Source organism: Zingiber officinale, chromosome 2A (genome assembly GCF_018446385.1).
Source record: "Zingiber officinale cultivar Zhangliang chromosome 2A, Zo_v1.1, whole genome shotgun sequence".
NCBI classification, from domain to species: Eukaryota; Viridiplantae; Streptophyta; class Magnoliopsida; order Zingiberales; family Zingiberaceae; genus Zingiber; species Zingiber officinale.
The window spans coordinates 168770176-168793701 of NC_055988.1; the positions used below are offsets into that span (position 1 = coordinate 168770176).

General features: G+C 31.5%; 1 protein-coding gene across 1 annotated transcript; it reads right to left on the bottom strand.

Annotated features, from left to right (window-relative positions):
• Nucleotides 1–10733: 10733 nt before the first annotated feature.
• On the bottom strand, nucleotides 10734–14669 carry LOC122043169 (uncharacterized protein At4g37920-like). Its single transcript, XM_042603655.1, has 6 exons — nucleotides 14362–14669; nucleotides 13147–13424; nucleotides 12738–12903; nucleotides 11878–12122; nucleotides 11494–11681; nucleotides 10734–11362 (listed from the first exon to the last, which is right to left on the bottom strand). Exons 1-6 carry the CDS (start codon nucleotides 14597–14599, stop codon nucleotides 11167–11169), a joined length of 1311 nt encoding a protein of 436 aa, XP_042459589.1. The 5' UTR covers nucleotides 14600–14669; the 3' UTR covers nucleotides 10734–11166.
• Between the last annotated feature and the right edge of the window lie 8857 nt (nucleotides 14670–23526).

The following is a 23526-nucleotide window of genomic DNA, read 5'->3' on the forward strand; positions in this document are numbered from 1 at the left end:
GGACGCCCATCAAATATTTTCAGCTTCGTAGGAAGGGTATCACAATATTCCTATTTCCAACGTTATTATAACCATTATGATTATCAAAATTACACGGTAGTTATTAATTATTATTATGTATAATATTATTATAATTTAATAATAGAAGAGGAGAGACTTATAAGAGAATTATCTTATATTTTATTTCTATCAAACCCTCCTATTTATAAAATAGGTAGAGTGGTATAAAAATTAAAGAATTGAATGATTCATCAATGAACAATCAAATTAATCATTTATTATAATACTCTCCCTTAAATGATTGATAGTGAATTCAATGTTATCTCATTAAAACTTTGTTAGTAAAATCTAGTGAAAAAAAATCTGAACAAAAAAAAAAGAGTATAATAGTAAATACTCCCTCTGATTTTAATCACTGAATATCTTTTAATTGATACATCCCTATCTTGTGTATCAATTTCTTGAATGTTGACGTTAGCAATGCTTTTATGAATAAATCAGCAACATTATCACTAGAACGAATTTGATGGATATCAATATCACCTTTTTTCTGAAGTTCATGTGTGTAGAAGAATTTTGGTAAAATATGTTTTGTTCTATTCCCTTTAATATAATTTCTCTTTAGTTGTGCAATGCAAATAGTATTATTTTCAAATATAGGCATTGGACTATCTTTAGTTATTGTCAGTCCGCATGATTCTTGAATATGTTACATCATGGATCTTGACCATATTCTTTCTTAACTTGCTTCATGCATTTCAATAATTTTAGAGTGATTTAACGATGTCACTGTTAAAGTTTATTTTGTTGACTTCCATGATATAGCAGTGTCTCCTCGTGTAAATACATAACCTATTTGTGATCTAGCTTTATGTGCATCTGAAAGATAATTTGTATCTACATATCCTACTAAAGACGAATTTTTTCTTATCAATAAAATAACCTCATGTATATTGTATCATGAAGGTCACGGAATATGTGTTTTATATCATTCCAATGTCTTTGGGTTGGAGAAGAGCTATATCTTACTAGAAAGTTAACAGAAAATATAATATTTGGGCAAGTACAATTGGTGAGGTATGATATATAATGTACCAATTGCACTAAGATATGGTACTTCTTGGCCAAGGATGTTTTCTCCATCTTCAAGTGGACAAAAAGAATCTTTCTTAGTATCAAGTGATCAAACAACCATTGGTGAAGGTAATGAATGTACTTTATCCATATAGAAGTGTTTTAATAATCTTTTTATGTATGAGGACTGATGAACAAATATTCCTTCTAGTAAATGTTCAATTTACAATCCAAGATAAAATTTTGTCTTTCTTAAGTCTTTTATCTATATATATATATATATATATAATGAGTTGGATTATAAAATCCAAATCCAACCCATTATCCCTTAACTAAAAATTAGCTCATTAGCCTCTTGGTTTAATTAACAACTAAATCAAGTTGGTTCATGACTAATTCATGATTAAACTAAATATGGTCCAACTCTACCATAAGAGATGTAGCTCATCCGCACTTTCATTATGACAAATATTTTTATATTTATCTTATGTATGGTCTAACCAAACATTTATCTCTTGATCTAAGAACCCTATTCTTTAACTTGTTTTACGTCTTTTAAAGACTCGTAGTGTGTGTGATCCAATAAGTCTCCGATTTATCTTGGTCATCTATAATTAACTACTTAATTATAGAATGATCGTGAGTGACACCTAGTAGTATATTATGATTTTCAATTATCCAAAAAATTATAGTTGATCTCAGAACTAATTCTAAACTTTTCAGGAGTTACAGTGAGTCATTCCTTGTTCCTTTCACTCATCTTATACCCACTTGGTTCAGGACATGATCTATGTGTCTATCCCCACTAGACTGACTACGTCACACTTAGCCCAAGTAATACTTCTTTGTTCTACAGATTCAAATTATTCGTATATGTATACAAGAGTCTCGTACTCTTAACATGTGATGCTTTGCCCAAAGACTTTGAGTAATAATCCTAACGAGTGGCTATAAAGTATACGTCTTCTCGCAAAGAATGGTGAATCCTCTATGGGCTATCCAAACATCTTCATGTATTATGACTTATATCCAATCATCCCGAGTCCACACCTCAATGAGGTACTTTTTAAAGATGTCAAAGTATAAGTTTTCATAACTAAGATGACTTGTATACCTCAAGTCAAAGAAAATTAACTTGCACTCGAGCTGTAGTAAGAGCTTCACAGGCATATCTATATATATAGATAACCATATGAAGTCTTATAGCGAGTCACTCCAATGAACTAGTTACCATAACTAGCATCCACGCTTAACTCTCGACATCCCAATGTCTCCATCCAGTGAGAAAATAGTTATTTGACAAACCAAGGAGTATAACCCGTGCTAGTCTTACAGAATTAATGATGTTCGAATGTATTAATTCGACAACTGGGAAAATTCTAATACGTTCATAATGGCACATGTAGAGATAATCACTAGTTGTGATCCAACCACAATTTCTCTTATGTTATGAATTATATTATAGATATTTAGTAAATGAGTTTAAGACAATCAAACATATAATATGCACTCAAATAGTGAATCTATATTTAATAAAAATCGTAAGGCGACTTAGGACATCCCTCAAAATCTAAAATAAGTGTGCAAGGACTTAGGAACATAAAAAGTCGAACAGAAGATGCAGTGGACGAGAATGATGACACAAGAAATGAGTCAATGAGTTCGATGCAACTGAGGGATGAGAAGCTGCGGAAGAGTACGTCAATGAGTGAGAAGGATGTGCACGACGCTTCCGAGAGATGAGAAGTCGAATCGGAATACTACTTGAGGAGAGAAGGCCGAAGTTGAGTTCGGGTGAGCTCAACTTTGGATGGCCAGAGAAATCAACCAAAGTGACTGGAGCAGAAGTCGAACAAGTTAACATAAAGTTGACTTGCTCAGGTGCTTGGACATGATCAGAGCACCTCACCGAGCCGTTGCAGCATGGATAGGTCTTGGGTTCTCATTAGTGACACTCCAGGCGCCCAAACCAAGTTCAAATGCCCAAGCAAGGATAAAACTTTATCCCTAAGCCATTGCGAAGCGGATAGACTTGCACCGCTAGGGGGTACCCGGATCGAGTCCAGACGTCCGGGAGTGTCATATCTCAAAACGGTTGTTTCAATTAATGGGCTATAAATAAAGTCATGGTCCTCTTCATTCAATACAACACTTATTTACGAATTCTGTACTTCCAACTCGTTAATTCTGCTTTGTAGTTATGTACTATCATCATCTGTAAGAGGTTACTCCGCCTTCATCGAAGGAGAACTACTAGTGAGCTAATTCTTATCTTAGATTAACAACCTTCTCGGTTACAACCAAATAAAAGTTATGTGCCTCTTTCTTATTTTGTTTTATGTTTAATTATTTATTATTCAGTTAACTTGTGTTTGTCTTTGCTAAGATAAAAAGCAAAAGAATTGTCTAATCTAACTTGCAGGCTATTCACCCCCTAGTCGGTCGTAGCAGGACCAACAATTCTAACTACAAACCCTAAGACTTTATGTTTCTCTAGAGATTCTAGTTCAGTTCGTATAGTCGCATTCCATTTTGTCGCATCATTTCTTTCTTTACAATCTTTGACAATTGTGATTCAGGATCTTCATCACCTTGCATGATGTCAAGAGATATTGAGAGCGAAAATATCATCAATGGTTGTACTGTTTTGATCCTATATTTTATGAGACATCAAATAATTTATTGAAATCTAATTATTTTCATATAACTATGATTCTTCAAGAACAACAGTATCCACATTTGGTTCAATGATTTTTCTTACTGTATCATCTAGAATTGCTTCTTCTAGAGCTTTTAATTATTCTTTTTTCTTGTACTTTTCTTTTCCGAGGTACAGTGTCTTAGGATCAAATTGGTCGACCATGCTTCTAGCGTATTCTAAATACATTTGTAGGTAGAGTAATTGATGATCCTACAAGAACATCAATCTTTAGTAGAGTATTCTATACTTGTATATATAAATATATATATGTGACTTTGTCACATTTTTGTATTAATAAAAGCATTAGGCAATTGATTTGCAATTCTTTGCAAGTGAATGATTCTTTTCACTTCTTGCTCATATTGATTGTTGCGGGGATTAAAATGAGATAATGTCTTTTCATTCTAATAAATTTTCATTGTTCTTCAGGATACAACTTTCTTCCCCCATCATTGGAAAATTCGTTTCATCGAAGTGGCAATCTACAAATCTTGCAGTAAACAAGTCACATGTCAAAGGCTCTAAATATCTAATAATGGATGGTGAATCATATCCCATGTAAATCCTAAATCTATGCTGTGGATCCATTTTGGTTCTGTGTAGATGGAATAGGGACCTGTACTACACAACCAAATACTCGAATGTGAGAAACATCATGTTTTCGACCATAGGCAAGTTGTAACAGTGAATATTTGTGATAACTAGTTGATGTTACACGAATCAATAATGCAACATGTAATGTATAACCCCAAATAGAAGATAGAAGTTTTGTTTTCATGAGTAGTGGTCTAGTAATTAATTGCAACAATTTAATAAATGATTCTGCTAGTCCATTCTGTCTATGAGCATGGGCAATTGAATGCTCAACTAAAATTATGATTGACATATAATAGTCATCAAATGCTTGTGACTTAAATTTAACATCATTATCAAGACGAATGGCCTTGATTGAGTAATCAAGGAATTAAGCTCATAGTTTAATAATTTGCCTAAGTAGTTTAGCGGAGGTTATATTTCAAGATGAAAGCAAACTAATAATGTGGCCATCTAGTTGAAGCATCAAACAATACTATAAAATATCGAAAGGGTTCACATGGTGGGTGTATAGGTCCACAAATATCCCCATGAATCCTCTCCAAGAAGGTTGAAGTTTCAACACCAACCTTTGTGGGGAAGATTTTATAATTAGTTTGCCTTGTGAACAAGTCACACATGAAAAATTGTTATGTAAAATAATCTTCTGGTTCTTTACAAGATGCCAATGTGAATTATTTATTGTGCTTCGCATGATTGTTGCCTTAGGATGACCTTATCAGTTGTGACATAATATGAAACTATATTTATCAACAAACTTTTGGTTTATTATTATATTTATCTCAACTACTTTCATCATTCAATATATTCCAAAAGGGAGTGCACGCAACCTTTCTTTTATCAGCTTCTAATCAGATATAATGCAAAGGTATTCAATATTATTTTCATTTAATGTTTCAATATGATATCCATTTTGATAGATATCTTTAAAACTAAGCAAAATTATACTAGATTTACTAGCATAAAGTATATTTTTAATATATAGGATTGTATCATTTTGTAAAATGATATGTTTATGCACTTGTTATTGTTATAACATTATTTTCAGCTAATGTTAACTCCAAAAAATACCTTTTGCTTCGAAGGATGTGTGGATTGTACCACTATTTTCTAGACATTCATTTTGATATTCCATTATTAATCTTAAAGAAATGTATAAGTAAAGAGTTAAATTCCAATATAATTTTTTGCAAGATTTATAAATAAAACATTTTATTAAATGAAGATCCAAAGTAGTAACTCACATTGATAATTTAAAAGAAAATGAAATTTTAAAATAGAAAATACATTATAACTCAACTGAAAACTAATCATTCCATACTTTTTGGAGATTTCACCTACAACTTAAATCAAAAGTAAACTTGGAAAGTAAAAAAAATACTAAAATGGAAATACAATTATTTCATATTGTCTAGCATGATGCTACCAATAAAACGATCAATATTATCATCTAACTAGACAAAGAAATCAGAGATATTCAAATCATTTGCAAAATTTGTCTCTATTTTTCCTTGTTCTTTGATTGAATTTTGGTATAGATCCACAAGATATTTTGTTGTATGATAGGTATAAGACCAATGCTCCTCCATCCCACATTTAAAATACTTATCTTTATATTCTTTTAGTTTTTCCCTTTTACTTCTTTATTGTTAGATTTCCACTACTGGTTGTTTGTTAAGTATTTTACCATTTTGTTGCTGATAATTTTTCCTTTGGCCATGCCCACGACTTACCCTAATTTTATGGTTTTGGATGAGTTAGCATTCACTTCGGGGAATGATGTTCCATTTTCTTCAAGAAAGGATGTAGATCCAGTTAGGCATAATTGATGATTTCTTATGAGTAGCACATTATTCTATTCAGCAACTAGTAGACAAGGGATAAGCTCAGAATATTTTTAAATCCACCCACATAATATTGATGTTGTGGGAGCACATTCGACGCATTAAAAGTAGAGATTTTTTTTTCTAAAAAATCTTGATCAATAATTTTCTCTCCGCAAAATGTGAGTTTGGAGCTAATCTTGTATAGTGTTGAGTTATAATCGCTTACAAATTTATAATCTTGCAAGCAGAGATGCATCCATTCATAACATGCTCTTGGGATAACTATAGTTCTCTAATAGTCAAATCTTTCTTTTAAATTCTTCCAAAGTTTTTGTGGTTCTTTTACATTGAGATACTCAACTTTCAATTCATCATCAAGATGACGATGAAGGAAAATAAGTGTTTTTGCAAGATCCTGTAGGGATTCATTATTTCCTTTTTTTATTGTATCTCCTAAACTCTTAGCGACAAGGTGAATATCAGCATCCAAAATCCATGACAAATAAATTTTCGAGTTAGGTCAAGTGCTTCAAATTAAATTTTGTAATATTTGTCATAGCAACCTATATAAAAGGAAATTCAAAAAAATAACTAGAATAATATCATTTATAGAACAAAATGTGTTACTATTTGAAACAATAAAATATTTGTGTCCGTACAAAAATATTATAGCAACAAAAATTAAAAGGAGACAAATACTAAATAAGCATGTCATAATAGGATCAAATCAAATATATATGTCAATATTATTAAGGAATATTGACAAATATTATATCTTTAAGAAAAATTCTTTAAGAATATTGATATGTGTCGATCATAAATCATATTCTTCAAGAATATTGATAAAATTTATATCTTAGTCAATATTCTTCAAGAATATTGATAAATCTTATATCTTTATATTTTTAATTACAAATCTGTCAATATAAGTTTATGTCCTGATATTTCAAGGGCATCACCATAGAATTAAAAGTTATGTTTTTAAGGAGTATCAATATATATAGAATTAAAAATTGTACTTCTTTAGATGCATCAATATGAATTTAGAATTTATGCTAGTTCAAGAGTATCAATAGTAAATCTAAATATTGTGCTACTTTAGGAGTATTAATATAAAACTAAAGACATAAACATAAAATTAAAAATTAGTGTCATTTTGAGAGTTTCAAAAAACTAAGAATAAGAATGTTTATGAGTTCATACCTTAAAGAGCATTCCTACTAATAATGTGTTATAATTCAATAGTAGAAGAGAAAATTATCTTGTATTTTACTTATATCAAACACTCTTATTTATAAGATAAATAGAGTGATGTCAAAATAAAAGAATATAATGATTCATCAATCAACAATCAAATTAAATCAATCATCTATTATAATAAATATAATACTATTGTAATGCTGTGGCAGTTACTTATAATTTTTACTATTTTAAAGTAATTTTAATTAATTTAAAATAATTTTGATATATTTTAGATAATTTTGATTGTAAAAAATTATTTTAAATATAATAGTGATTTTTGTGTAGAAATTTTGTTCAAAGTGAAATAATTAACTCTTTTAACAACTAAAATAACTTCTATATGTTATAACAGCTATGGTAAATGCTATTTATAATTACTTCATAGTTAAACATAGGTTTTAAACCTTAAAATTTTGAAACATAAACATTAAATTATAAATAATTATATTAAAATAATCTTTACTAATTATATCAAAATTATTTAAACTTCATCCAAATCATTTTAAATTAATTAAAATTATTTTAAAATAGCCACAACAGCTAGTTGTAGTTACTATAATAATATTGGAAGTACCTTAGGGTGTAGCCGAATTGACAATCATATGATAGATTTGTAGAATTGAGTAAAGTATAAGCTCGACAAAAGTTGTGTAAATATCCTCTTACATGAGGACTTACTTAGTATCTGATTTACTCTCTTTTAATAGTATGAAGTAGTCATGAGGATGGTCACCATGATAAATTTTATCTTTTTTTATTGTAAATTATTTACATAATACAATAATGTTGGACGTAAGAAAGAGAGTATTCTGGAGATAAAATAGTTGATTAAGTGTTTTTTAAAAAAAAACAAATGTCATGATTTATATAATTTGGAGTATCATTTAATTTTTATTTTTAGTTTTAACATGTTTGTGGTAGCTATAATACTGTAATAAAGATATTTTTGATATTAGAATATTGCTTTAACTTTTAAAAAATAATACTCATCTAAGTTTCATCCTATTTTTCATTTAAAAATAAATATTTTAACTAAAATTATTAAATATTTAACAGTTTTAGCTAAATAATTCTAATAAAAATGGTACAAATAATTTTAGTTCGGGCATTTTAAATCAATTTTAATTAAATTAAAATAAGAATATTTAATATGATAATGGTTTATCAAAATTAGTATAATATACTATAAAAATATTTTTGAAATGAAAAAACATTAATAAATTCTCTTCCTCAATGGTACAATTTGTTTTTTAAAAATCTAAGTATTTAAGTTTCTGATCCAACTAGTCCAGAGGTGGACTATCAAGTCAATTTGAACCCAAGCAATTCCTCGTTTAACAGTCAACATAATAGATTTTTCATTCTGGAATATTTATTTAAACTTTGACTAATTTTTTAAAAAAATAATAATAATACACAAATCTTTAATAAGGCATCTCCCATCCATCATCAAAATACAAATTTAATATAAAATTAATATCAAAATACTCCAATTCATATACTAAATATCACATCAAACATGATATGATGAATAGTACAATACCATTTTTGATGCTGCACTATTCACATCATCATATATTTAGTGTGAGAAAAATTTAATTTCATTACATAATTAATAAAATCAAATATAATTAAATTATAATAAGACAAATAGAATATTTTAAAGAATATTTTTTTGGGGCGTGATATGATACGAGTGAATTAGAGCTGAAATAATATTTGATGTTAAAATTATATTATTTTGATGTGAAAATTATATTAAATATAGTGTTATGGGTTGGAAAGAATTAAAGAATCCTAAATAAATAATCATAATGAAATATTAATAATGTTAAATATATAATATTGAAAAAAAATTAATAAAGGGCCATGGACAACGCAGTAATCCACAGCATGTCCCACGCGCTTCCATTTCTCAATGCCGACGAACTAACAATTATTTTGATGTGATCGTGTTTGGTGTTGACGAGGCACATTCAATCATAAGTTTCTTTTTTAAGTTCTTCCTAAATTAAAATATAAATTAATTTGTAATTTAAAATCTAAAATATAATATAATATAAATAATTATATTGTAAGTTACTCTTGTTAATTACAATTACTGGTAGTTTAAATACTTATATGAATAAAGTAAATCGATAAATACTCATAATTGTTCCAAAATTCAAATACCATCAAAATAACTTGTAACTTTGAAATCTAACAAAAAGAAAATATCAGGCGGAAGGCATTATCTGGTCAACGCCCACTGATTGTTGATGGGAACAAGTCAGAACTTGGATTCACAAGTACACGTCACTTGGTGCTTTAATTTAAGGGTGTAGTCGAGTCGAGTCGAGTCGAGTCGAACTCTTAGATGTTTAAATTTGATTCGTTTATAATCGAACCAAGCACGAGCTTTATTTAATGAATATATTCATGACTCACGAATTTATTCGTACTTTTATCGAGCTTAAACAAACTTAATAAATATAAATTATAAATTTAAATATTTATTAAAACTAAATTATATATTTTTTAAAAATTATAATATTCTTGTTAAAATTTATAATTTTATTCTAATAAATAAATTTAATATATTTGTCTATGTTTTTCATAAGTAGAGTGTAAAATCTATAAATTCAATATCAAAACTATTATTATTTTTATTTAAAAGTTGATTTATGAGCTTAATGAACATGTTCACGAGCTAACGAGCCAAATATTGTGAAGCTTGAACTTGGTTTGTTTATCTTAACGAACCTCGTTAAACGAACTCAAACGAACTTTTATCGAATCGAACTTCGAATAACTCACGAACGACTTGACTCATTTACACTCCTACTTTAATTCAACAACAATATTAATTAGCACCTAAAACTCTCATTAATGGAAATAAACTTGAAGAAATCAAATCAAAGACTTGGAAGAAAATGAATCGAAACACCTAAAACTTGTTTAGAATAAGTCTTTATTTATTAGTTTAGCCATTTAAAATGATTTATGCCATTATTAAGTTTTTTTTAATCTTATTAAAAATAGAATTCATGTGGGAATTGGAGATCAGTTTCACATTTCAACTAGATTTGGAACTCAAAATAATAAATATAAACGTTCTAAAAAGAACAAGTCAAACAGTTCAGATTGACCAGAATTGGTCTACTATCATCAGCTTCTATTATTTTTTTTTTCTAAAATTTCTAGAGTCAAATAAGGCGAGTAAGATATTCCTGTGGATTGAATCCATTGAATTGGTCAGTTTGTCTTTACATATCATACATATCTTTTTCAAAACATTGCAAGCTAATAGAAATCAATTTCATCAATTTTCATTATTTTCCTTCAAATAGTCAGATTTAAATAAGATTAACTAGGCATTCCTTTAGCCAGTCAGTCAAATGGTCGGTTAGTATCTTAAAAACTACAATTAACATTCTTAAAGATCTTGCAAGAAAAAGGAGAAAAAGAGTATAAGCATGCTTCACAAGAACCACCTCTAAGGATCTCACAAAGTCAACAGCAAAAGGGATACACACAATCATCTTTTAAATCGTATTGCGCGTGCTCGAAAATCTGAAACTGCTAAGCATTCTAACCTTCCAATCCAATGTCAATGATGATCTTTAGTCAGCATTATGATTGGACACCATCCCTGTTGTTTTGATTCAGGGAAGTTCATATTCAAAACATGTAAGATCATATTGGGACTCACTCGCTGTCTTGATATGGAAACCATAATGACCGCGTGTTTTAGTCGGTTTCTTGGTCTTGCTTATCAGAAGGTTGCCCCAAGTATTCTACCTCAATTGTTTCCTTCAGAACGAAAAGTCTTTGGATTACCACTGGATCACTCATTTTCCTTGCTTCCATCAAGTCTGTTTCTTCTTTATTTAAATGATAGGCGTCGAGCATTATCTTAATCCATTTGTGCAGCTCCTTGGGAGTTCTGAGAAACAAAGCAGAGACATCAAGGAAAGTTGAATTTCAGATTATATGACAAATTAAATTAAGGATCTGACTACAAGCTAATCGTGTGAGATTTTACATCAGGTGGGAAGCAAGAAGACAATTACTTACGTGTATATAACATCAGTAGCTTTGACATCGCGTTCATCTCCAGGAGAGAAAGCAGTGGCAAGCGCCATAAATCGCTCTTCAGGATCAGTAATGTTCAACAAATACTTCAATAACTTAATCTCATGGGGCGCAATACTTTTGATGCTTTTTTTTGTTGCCATATATATGTGATGCATAATGTCTTTAACCTGCAATGATGAGCAAATACTCTCATCCTGATATCATCTACAACCAAATAACAAAGATGAAAGGATAATAAGCTTATCTTTAGCATTTTTTTTCCTGTTTCTTTGGCTGTTACCAGACAGCAAAATAAATTCGTAGTGTTTTTTTTTTGGCTATATATGCGAATAACACCTAAACCTCGCAAAATTTCCTACTCACCTCGTTCCTGATTGTGGTAGAGTTTTTTGCTGCTGCCCAAGTTCTATTTATCAGAAGAATCAAGGATGAGTCCAGTTCATTTGCCTTAGCAAGGCTCTTAACCTTTTCACATGCTTCGTCCAAGGAAGGGGAATTTAGAATATCATTGAACTTTGATTGTGCTGTTTCCAGTATCTCTGAGTTTTCAATTGTGTTGTCGTAAGCACTTACAGCAGACAAGCATTTAGCTCCAAGTCTGGCTATTCCTGCATAAGAAACATTTTGTAATAGGCATTTCTTAAGATCCAAGTTCACAAGGAAAACAACATACATCACAAAAGGTCATTGACAGTAATTGCAAGATGATAAACCAAAGTCTAATTGAAATAGATGTCAAACATACAAACAATATCAGGCTATCAGCTTTATAATACATCCACCGACTCACCTAGAAGTCACTGAATCGATGCAATGAGACTGCTTACAAAACCTCAATAATAAAGTATCCCCTTGACACACCCATTAGAATTGCAAGAATTATGGACTGCTTAATGCAATATGAAGACAACGGAATAGAGATGGATTCTATTACCTTGAAAGCTAATAATCAACAGAATACGAGAGAACAATGTCTGTGAAAGTTATCAATCTCATCTCCTACATGGGATTCATAATACCACTCCATATCACCATATGGGAATTTAAGTTTCATCAACCCATCAAGCAAGAGAACCAATCATGGTGCATCCCATTAAATCCCATAGTACCAAGGAAAAACTTCCATTAAACAGTAGATAAGGTACCAAAAACCACATTTATGGAGCCTTTTGGAGGTTGACTAACTAGATGTGAAACATTGTTTAGCATGTAAATCTAATTACCATCGCGATCCTCCAGGCTGTCAAGGGATTCTTGTAGTATATTGAGATGATGAAAGAAGTCACTGGTGAATTCGTTTCTCCTCTGTGCAACAATAGCATTAATGTCCAGAGGATTTTCTTGAATCTCCTTGAGAAGTTCCATATGATTATCTACTTCGTGATCTATCTGTGGTCAATGTGAAAATCAATCAGAAGGAAATCAAACATCTTCGAAGAACACAAACACATTACATTAGAGAATAGAGATTAATGTCTCAAATTTACCAATAGTTGCAACTCAATTTCATTCTTGCACAGTTATTTTAAACTGACTCATTTAGCATCTTGACTGAAAAAAGTGCAACATTTGCATAGAGCTTAATAGCAAACAATAAAAATATCAAGTAGAGAGGACAAGAGGGGTGTTTACCTTCTTCATTTTCCTGGCAAATGATATCAACTTCTGCTTCATTACTGGGTCATTTTCAATATCTACACGTACTTGACATCGGTCAAAGAAGTTCACCCTGTACTTCTTCCAATCATCCCTAAACACCAAGATTTTCCTCCAATCCTTTGTTTGTGGTTTCTCGTGCATAAAGAACTCGATCATTTTGTCACAGAACTGTGTCATAGTGTACCCATTTGCAACTTCAACTTCACTTTGCTTCTCCAAATTGTCAGTGACTGAATTAGTTGCCACACAATCTGTGGTTTCAGATTTTGGTTCAACATTCCACATTAACTAGCTAATCCATCATACATGACAAACTTTAAAGCACTATTCCTGCTAATCATAATTGAAAAAACAACGAAACAATATACAGAATAATGGACATGTTGGGGTTTTTATTTTGAAAACTCAAGATTAAAAACATAGTTCAGATTTTAATTTTATTTAAATTTAAATTTTGAATAAAGGATACTACTTTTAAGCAGGATACAACTCTATCCTTCCTTCTTCCATATTTTCATGATTATATTATTTGGTTGTTCAACATTGCAAGGATCTATAGCAGACTTCCATACCAACGAGTCAGGAATAGAGGTAACACTTCCATACTATGTGGATTTGAGATTCCTTGCCTTAGAACTGTTAATTTAGGCTTGCCACTGGATACATTTTCTCTAATTTTACTTACTTCCTCCAATTATCTATGTTAATTGTTTCATCATATCTCTATTTTAAATAAGACCAAATGCAACTTTATCTTTCATTAAATGAAATTGAAATTGTTTCAATATGATACCAACAAGAAACAGGCATCGACCGTGGGGAAGGGAAATGTGATCAAAAGAATTATAACCCCTACACATAATTGTCAAAAAGCTACCATCTTAACTTAGAACAAAGCGAAAATTTTACATTCTAGGATAAGGAAAATCGAGATACAAAATTAAAAAAGAATACGAACGGTCACCAACATAACCATAGTAAAAGTTCATCATCCATAAATTATAAAATTTGAGAGGAAAAAAACGAAAGAAAAAACAAAAGGAACAGCCCAACAGCCATGTCACAAGGCGGCATTTTCAAGTACAAACTAGCTAGGCATTTTGGCAAACACAGGATAAGCAACAACACGCCAATCAACAAAACACCTCAATCTAAAGTGTACAGAGTACAAGGGTAGCGAAATCTTACTTCGAAGAGGTATACGGCGGTATCTCCGCCGTAGTTTCCTTCTGCTGCTGCTGCCGTCGCCATCAGTGTGCGGTGTGGTGGTGGAGGGGAAGAGGGCACCAGAGCAAGAAGAGGTAGCGAGAGGAGCAAGGCGCACGGCGGCATGCTTACAAGAAGCGAGCGATGGACGAGGGAGGAGGCGAAATGCATCGCGCTGGGGGCTGGGAATTCCCAAAGCGAGCATCTTCGTGGCGCTCATATTCTCTCTGTTTCACTCTGTTCTCTGCTGCTTCTATCTGGGCCATACGAAGGCTAAATCGAAAGACTATCCACTCAAAAAGCCTGTTTAGGTTTGGTAATTATAAAACAAAACAGGGGGCGATGTGCAAAACCGGCCAATCTTCCATCTCTCTCCCCTGCACGTGAAGCAACCCAGCTGTCCTACTGACGTTAGTAGGAGTGTAAATGAGTCAAGCCGCTCATGAGTTATTTAAATTTCGATTCGATAAAAGTTCATTTGAGCTCGTTTAATGAGACTTGTTAAGATAAATAAATTAAGCTCAAACTTCATAATATTCGGCTCGTTCTCGTAAACATGTTCGTTAAGCTTTTGAATCAACTTTTAAATAAAAAAATAATAGTTTTGATATTAAATTTATAGATTTTGTACTCTACTTATGAAAAACATAGATAAATATATTAAATTTATTTATTAGAATAAAATTATAAATTTTAATAAGAATATTATAATTTTTTAAAAATATATAATTTAATTTTTAATGAATATTTAAATTTATAATTTATATTTATTAAGTTTGTTTAGGCTCGATAAAAGTTCAAATAAGCTCGTGAGCCATGAATATATTCGTTAAATAAAGTTCGAGCTCGACTCGATTATAAACGAGCTAAACTCAAATATCCAAGAGTTCGGCTCGACTCAGCTCGGCTCGATTACACCCCTAGACGTTAGTACCCGTATCAACTTTTCTAAAAAATTTATATTTTATTTAAATTTTTGTTTACATGTCTATTTTTAAATTTAGATTTTATAAATAATATTTCTTTAAATTTATAATTTATAGAATACAATTTTTTAAAAAATATTATTTAATTTAGGAGAAAGAAAAAATAAAAAATAATAAATTAGATAATGAAAAATAGATATTAAAAAGGAGAGAAAAAAATATTAAAAAAAGTAAAGATGAGGTAAATTATAGGAAAGTTGATGCATGTAGTGAAAAATAGAAATTTCTTGTAACCTAAATTTTAAATTTTAGAGATGTGGATGTTCTTACTCACCTTGCGATGTGGTTCCTCAATGGATCTTCAATTTTTCCCCTTTTATTATTATTATTATTAAAAATATTCAATATGAGTCACCTAATAATTATATTAAGAGAAATGATTTAACTAAAACTATGTAATAGATATAATTTTAAAATAAATCTTAAAAATAGAGTAATAGAGTCATTTTATGATAGCAGTTTATACAAATCATAGTTAAAAGTATTCAAAAGTCGTTTGTAAATTGTTCCTAGAAATTAAAATAATAAAAATGTTTTACAATAGTATTTTACACATAACCACCGTTAAATTATTTAATATGAGTAGTTTCAAAATTATTCTTTATAGTTATATTAACAGTATCGGTTTATATAAATCGAGAATAAAATCAATCCTAGAACAATAGAGCCATAGACGTTTTGTAGCAACCGTTTACACTATATGTTGATAAAAGTATTCAATATGAGCGGTTTAAAAATTGCTCCTAAAAATTAGAGCAATATAAATGATTAGTAGCGATATTTGATAGTACAAATTTTAAGATTTCTTTTAATAGTTGTATTATTAAGAGTGGCTTATATAATTCAGCACTAAAACTAGATAATAAATGTAGTTTAAATATCAATTCAAAAATATTAGAGTAATAGAAAGTTAGAATAATAAAAACGGTTAATAATAACATTTGATACAAAATCATTGATAAAAATATTCAATTTCAACCATTTCAAAATTACTTCTGATGGTCCATTGACGACCAACTAGAGCGAGGATGAATAACCTATATATACAATAAAACGAAAAGACCTTCCTCAACTTATAGCTTTATCAAAATAAACACTAGCATAAAAAGTATTAAAAGACTAAAAAAGGAAGAGGTTTAGAATTACTTAGTTACAACTGGGGAAGTTGTTAATTCAAGAAAGATGAAAAGCTTAGTAAAAATCTCCTCTGGCGGAGAAACCTCTTATAACAATTAAATCTCACAACTAGAAAACTAAACTCAAAAGTAATCGATTACAAGTATTGTCTATAGCTTCTAAGATCAGGGCTGTATTTATAGCCCTGGTCAGAGCGCCTGGAAGGGTTCCAGACGCTTGAAGAGAGATAAAACTTTATCCCTGTCACAACGGATCGTATTTGACATGTTTCGGATAAAAATCCTGTTGGTTGCTACTCGGAAAGCCTAATGGTTCCACTGTACAAAAATTTTGTACAAAGGTCTGAACCTTTTCCTAGCTACCATGTGTTCTTTTAAATTAAACTTGGATCGCCTGCGAAACTTAACACGTTTGATCCAAAGTTTAATTTATTTATTCTTTTAGGTTTAGATTTGGATCTCCTGCGGAACTTAACACGTTCGATCCAAATCACCTAGGTTATTAATTCCATTAAATATTAATTTTCAAAATTGGCTTCCAGGACTGCATGGCGAGGCACATGACCTTCTTGGATATGAGAACAACCACCACCGCCTAGACAAAGCCTTTTAAGGAAAGCTAATATTTAATTTCCTTAAATAACTTTAGGTCAACCAAAAGGAACAATCAAATCACAAGGAAAAGAAAAATAAAGAACACAACATCGAAAACTAATTCGAAATACTAGAATCGCATGTCTCTTGTATTTGGTATTTTTACATGGAGATAAAACTAACATGATGCGGAAAACTATATTAGTTATACCTTACTTAGTAGATAATGACCTCTTGATCTTCTACCGTATTCCTCTTCTAATCCCGGACGTTGTGTGGGCAACGATCTTCCGAGACGAGAACAACAAGGCACCTTCTTCTTCCTTCCTTCAAGTTTCGGCCAAGCATATCTTCTAAAGGATGAAGAACTTTTTTCACCAACCAAGCTCCAAGGGATGCAAGCTTTCTCTCCTTCTTCCTCAAGCTAGATCCGGCCACCTCCTCCAAGCTTCAAGAGATAAAGGATTTCGGCCACACAAGAGGAAGAGAGAAAAGGAGAAGGGTCGGCCACACCAAGAAAGAAAAGAGGGAGAAAATATAATAGAGTTGTTCACTATGAAGCCTCCTCTACCCCCTCTTTTATAATCCTTGGTCTTGGCAAATAAGGAAAATTTAATAAAAACTTCCTTAATTCGTTTGCCAAGAAAATTTATTTAATTAAAAATAATTTTCTCTTCTCCAATTTATTTGGCCGGCCACTCTTCTCCCCAAATCAAGGAAAGTTTTAATTAAAACAAAAATTAAAACTTCCTTTCCAGAAATTTATAAAAATTTCTCCAATAATTTTAATCCGATTGGTTAATAAAAAGAAAATTTTATAAATTAAAATCTTTCTTTTAAACATGTGGATAAAAAGAAAGTTATCTCTAAAAATTAAAATCTCTTTTAATCTACAAATAAGGAAAGATATCAAATCTTTTCTTTAATCTCTTGTAGAAACTTATAAAAGAGAATATTTAATTTATAAACTCTCTTTTAAATCATGAACATGGTTAAAAGGGAAAGTTTTCTTAAAATTTAAAATCCACTTTTTAATCAACAAATAAGGAAAGATTTCAAATTTTAAACTCTCTTTTAAACATGTAGATGATTTACAAATAAGAAAAGTTTTTATCAAAAAATTAAAATCATCCTTTTAATCTACAAATAAGGAAAAAGATTAATCTCTTCTCTTAATCTTTGGTAGAAAGCTATAAAAGGAAATTTTTAATTTTTTAAACTCTCTTTTAAAATCATGATATCCACATAAGAAATAATTTTAATAAAAATCCTTTTTAATATTCTTGTGGCCGGCCACCTAAGCTTGGGACCCAAGCTTTGGCCGGCCACCAACTTGGCTCATCCACTTGGTCTTGGCCGGCCCTAGATTGGGTTCCAAGCTAGCTTGGCCGGCCCCATTGGATGGGTAAGAAGGTGGGTATGTGGTGGGTATAAATCTCTATATACAAGAGGCTACGATAGGGACCGAGAGGAGGAATTGGTTTTGGTCTCCCGATGAAATTAAGCATCCCGTGTTTGCCCCGAACACACAACTTAATTTCATCAATAATAATTCATTCCACTAAAGAACTATTATTGAACTACCGCACCAATCCCAAATTACATTTTGGGCTCCTTCTTATTATGAGTGTGTTAGTCTCCCTGTGTTTAAGATAACAAATGTCCACTAATTAGGTAAGTTACTGACAACTCACTTAATTAATATCTAGCTCCAAGAGTAGTACCACTCAACTTCATCGTCATATCGGACTAAGTCCACCTGCAGGGTTTAACATGACAATCCTTATGAGCTCCTCTTGGGGACATTCTCAACCTAGATTACTAGGACACAGTTTCCTTCTATAATCAACAACACACACTATAAGTGATATAATTTCCCAACTTATTAGGCTTATTGATTTATCGAACTAAATCTCACCCATTGATAAATTAAAGAAATAAATATCAAATATATGTGTTTGTTATTATATTAGGATTAAGAGCACACACTTCCATAATAATTGAGGTCTTTGTTCCTTTATAAAGTCAGTATAAAAAGAAACGACCTCTAATGGTCCTACTCAATACACTCTAAGTGTACTAGTGTAATTATATAGTTAAGATAAACTAATACCTAATTACACTACGACCTTCCAATGGTTTGTTCCTTTCCATCTTGGTCGTGAGCTACTGTTTATAATTTATAAGGTACTGATAACATGATCCTATGTGTGTGACACCACACACCATGTTATCTACAATATAAATTAATTGAACAACTACATTTATCATAAATGTAGATATTTGACCAATGTGATTCTTGTTTCTAGATAAATGTTTATACTAAAAGCTAGACTTTTAGTATACATCCTAACAATCTCCCACTTATACTAAAAGACTAAGTTGTTATATCTGCTGCCATACATCTGATTCCCAACCCTTCAACATGCCCATCAAAAGCTCTTGCCTTAAGGGCCTTAGTGAAAAGATCTATAGGTCATCATCTGATGCAATCTAGGCAACAACAACTTCTCCTCGTTTATACGATTTCTCGTATTGGGTGGTACTTGCGCTCTATTGTGTTTACTTGCCTTATAAACTCATGGTTTCTTCGAGTTTGCTACTGCACCACTATTATTACAATAAATTGTAATAATCTTTGGACAAACCAGAAATCATATCTCAGTCTATCTTGAGGTTATTGAGTCATTCAGCTTTTATGACTATCTCAGAGGTTTGCCATATACTCAGCTTCTATGGTAGAGTCCAGAAAAACACCTATGCTTATCACTCTTCCATAGTTATGACTTTACCTCCTAAAGTAAACACAAAACCCCGAGGTTGACTTACTATTGTCCCTATCCAACTAGAAGTCAAAATCCGTGCAACCCACAGGGACCAAATTAACTGCCTTGTAAGCTAGCATATAATCTCTAGTGCCTCTAAGGTACTTCAATATATGCTTTACTGCAGTCCAATGTCCTTGTCCAGGGTTACTTTGATATCTGCTAACTATGCCCTTGGCAAAACAGATTTTTGATCTCGTGCATAGCATACATTAGGCTTCCGACAGCCGAAGCATAAAGAACTGCCTTCATTTCCTCTATCTCCTTTGATGTCTACGGAGACATTTCTTTAGATAAAGTTACTCCATACTAAAAAGGTAAGAAACATTTCTTGGAGTTTTGCATGCTTAAAACGAGCAAGGATTTTTTCGATATATGAAGCTTGGGATAAGTAAAATATTCTTTTCTTGCGATTCCTTATTACTTTGATCCCAAGAATATATACATTCTCCCAAGTCCTTCATATCGAATTGTTTGGACAACCATACCCTTACTTCTGACAACATTTTGATATTGTTTCCAACTACCAAAAATGTTATCTACGTATAGTACAAGAAATATCACCACGTTTCCATCACACTTTTTGTATACACAAGACTTATTCGGTTACTAAATAAATCCATAGGTCTGGATTACTTTGATAAATCGGATGTTCCAAGACCTTGAAACTTTACCCCAGTCCATAGACTGATTGAGCTTGCACACAAGATGCCCTTTGCCCTTTGCAATGAACCCTTCTGGTTGCTTTATATGGATGCTTTCTTCAAGACTTCCATTAAGGAATGTTGCCTTGCCAAATAGATAAAAGAATCCGGATAGACTTAAGCATGGCTACTAGTGAAAAAGTTTTCTTTTTCATCAAGCCTTGCTTTGAAAGTTTCCACCTTCCTGTCTATCCATCTTTTCCTATTGTAGACCTATTTTCACCCAATGGCTTTTACACCATCTGGTGGTTTTACAAGCTTCCATATTTTATTAGAATACATATATTCTAATTATGTATTCATTGCTCTTTGCCAAGATGCTGCATCTTTATCTTGAAGTGCTTCATCATATGTCCGGGATCAGACTTTCTCAAAACATGAATCTTTTAGGTTTGCTTGACAACCCTCCCACTACGATGAGTCACTGTCTGTGTATCATTTATGATACGTGTTGCAGTTTCTTGTGATATTTCATCTTGTACAGTTGGTACTAGATTAGACATGTCCTTTATTATTTCCTTAAGAACAAATTTACTTATGGGCACGTGGTTTATTACATAATCCTTTTCTAAAAATCGGTCAATGATGCTAATAATGACCTTTTGATTTTTAAGACTATAAACCTACTTTCATTTCTCTAGGATAACCCATAAACAAGTGAATTCCTGTCCAACATTATCAGTGTCTCTCATGTACTAGACAACCCAAATCCGAATATGCGTCAGACTAGACTTACACCCAATCTGCAATTCTATGGGAGTAGAGAGTTCTGACTTAGAAGGTACTATGTTCACTTTCGTTTCCAGTGTATATCCTTAAAACAAATTTGGTAATAACTCATCATCAATCTAATTATTTCATAAGAGCCTTATACCTTCTTTCTACTACACCATTCTGTTGGGGTGTACCAGGTGCAGTTAGCTGGGATTGAATCCCTACTTTTGATAAGTAACTCCTAAATTGTCTCAAGAGGTACTTGCCACTACGATCTTACCATAGTGACTTGATACTTTTACTTTAACGTTTCTCCGCATCAGCCTTGTACTCTTTGAACTAATTAAAGTACTTAGTCTTGCGGCACATTAAGTAAATGTATTTGTATCTTGAATAGTTGTCTATAAAATAGACGAAATATTTGATACTACCTCTTGCCTGGATAGTCATAGGATCACACAAATCAGAATGAACCAATTCCAACATATCTTTGGCTCCATACCCCTTAGACTTAAAAGCTTCTTGGTTATTTTTTCTTCCAAGTAAGACTCGCAGGTTGGAAAGATTTCCACTACCAATGAACCCAAAAGTTCATCAGCTACCAATGAATCCTGCTCAAGTTAATATAACCTAGTCTTAGATGCCAAAGATATAATTGGTTCATTTCCGAAGGTTGCTTTCTCTTAAAGTTAAAAGATGTGTTATTAATTTCCATTTGTTGCATCGTGGGAGTTATTGGATTTATAAATTGTCAACCAACGTACCAGAACAGATAACTTCCATCTTTTTCTTAATAACAACTTTGTTATTAAAAGAGGCAGAATATCAAGTTCTTTGAATAGTTTAGAAACTGAAAACTAGTTCTTTCTAAACTTGGTACGTAAAGACAATTACTTAAAATCCATATTTTATTCTTATCAAAGGATAAACATCTCCCACTGCAACAGCTGCCATTTTTATAGCAGTGCCCATGTGGATGGTGTTTTTATTTTCATTTAGTTGTCAGGTTTCCTGGAACCCTGCAATGAATTGCGGACATGATTAATGACATCTGTATCTACACTCCAGGTTCTGGTAGATAACACCACTAAACATGTTTCAACTAATGAATTAAATACACCTATATTGTTCTTAGTTCTAAGAAGACAGACTACCTTAATGTCCAAGTCCTATTTCCAATCATTACAATTGGGACTACTAAGTATAACAACTAGGGAATTGACAAACATTTTAAATCCTAAGAATCACAAAAATATTTGGTTAAGATCAATTCCTTAAAATCCCCATTAATTTTGTATGCCACGATAGTGTGGGCGTATACAAAATCAAATAAGAGATTTTATCCATTAATTTTATTATCTCATCAACTTTACTTTTTGACGAATAAAATTAATAGTTGATCTTTCTTTGATCAAATATTTGGTCAAAACTTTTGAATTTAAAATAACATTGATTCCTCAAACAATATTATTTAAATTCATCAACACCTCAAACACCGTGAATTTTGCATGCCACGATAGTGTGGACGTATACAAAATTTAAACATTTGTAAGAGGAGGGTTTTACCCATTAATTATCTTGTCAATAAATCTTTATGACAAAATAAAATTACCTCAAACACCGTGAGTTTTGTATGCCACGATAGTGTGGACGTATACAAAATCAAACATTTGTAAGAGGAGTTTTTAATTTTATTATCTTGTCAACCTATTTATTTGACAAATTAATAGTTGGTTTTCTTCGGTCACACAAATAATAGCGGTGACTCTGATGGGGAGGATACTATTAGACGTGCCTAAGTGTATACCATTACTTGACACTAAGTCCATTAATAAGATTGTGCCCCTTCCGATGGGGAAGATCACACGCTCTTAATTAATTTCCTGTAGTCATCCAAAATGGAAGTTTAATCTAGTGATCCGCAAACAAGCTCATCCGATATGGAGGAAGGCACTCAGAGCCAACGCGCAAGCTTGTTGCATCACTTATAAACCAGTAATGGAGACCGTGGAATTTATTTAAAAATAAATCCCTCTCCCACTTAGTTATTTAAAGTGAGGAATTTTGACTATGTTAGCCTACTTAACATGCATACTAACAAGCACACACAGCACAACATAAAAAACAATAAATAGAAAAACTAATTTTTAACTATTATGGCTTTTATCTATTGCTGTCATCCGTGTGT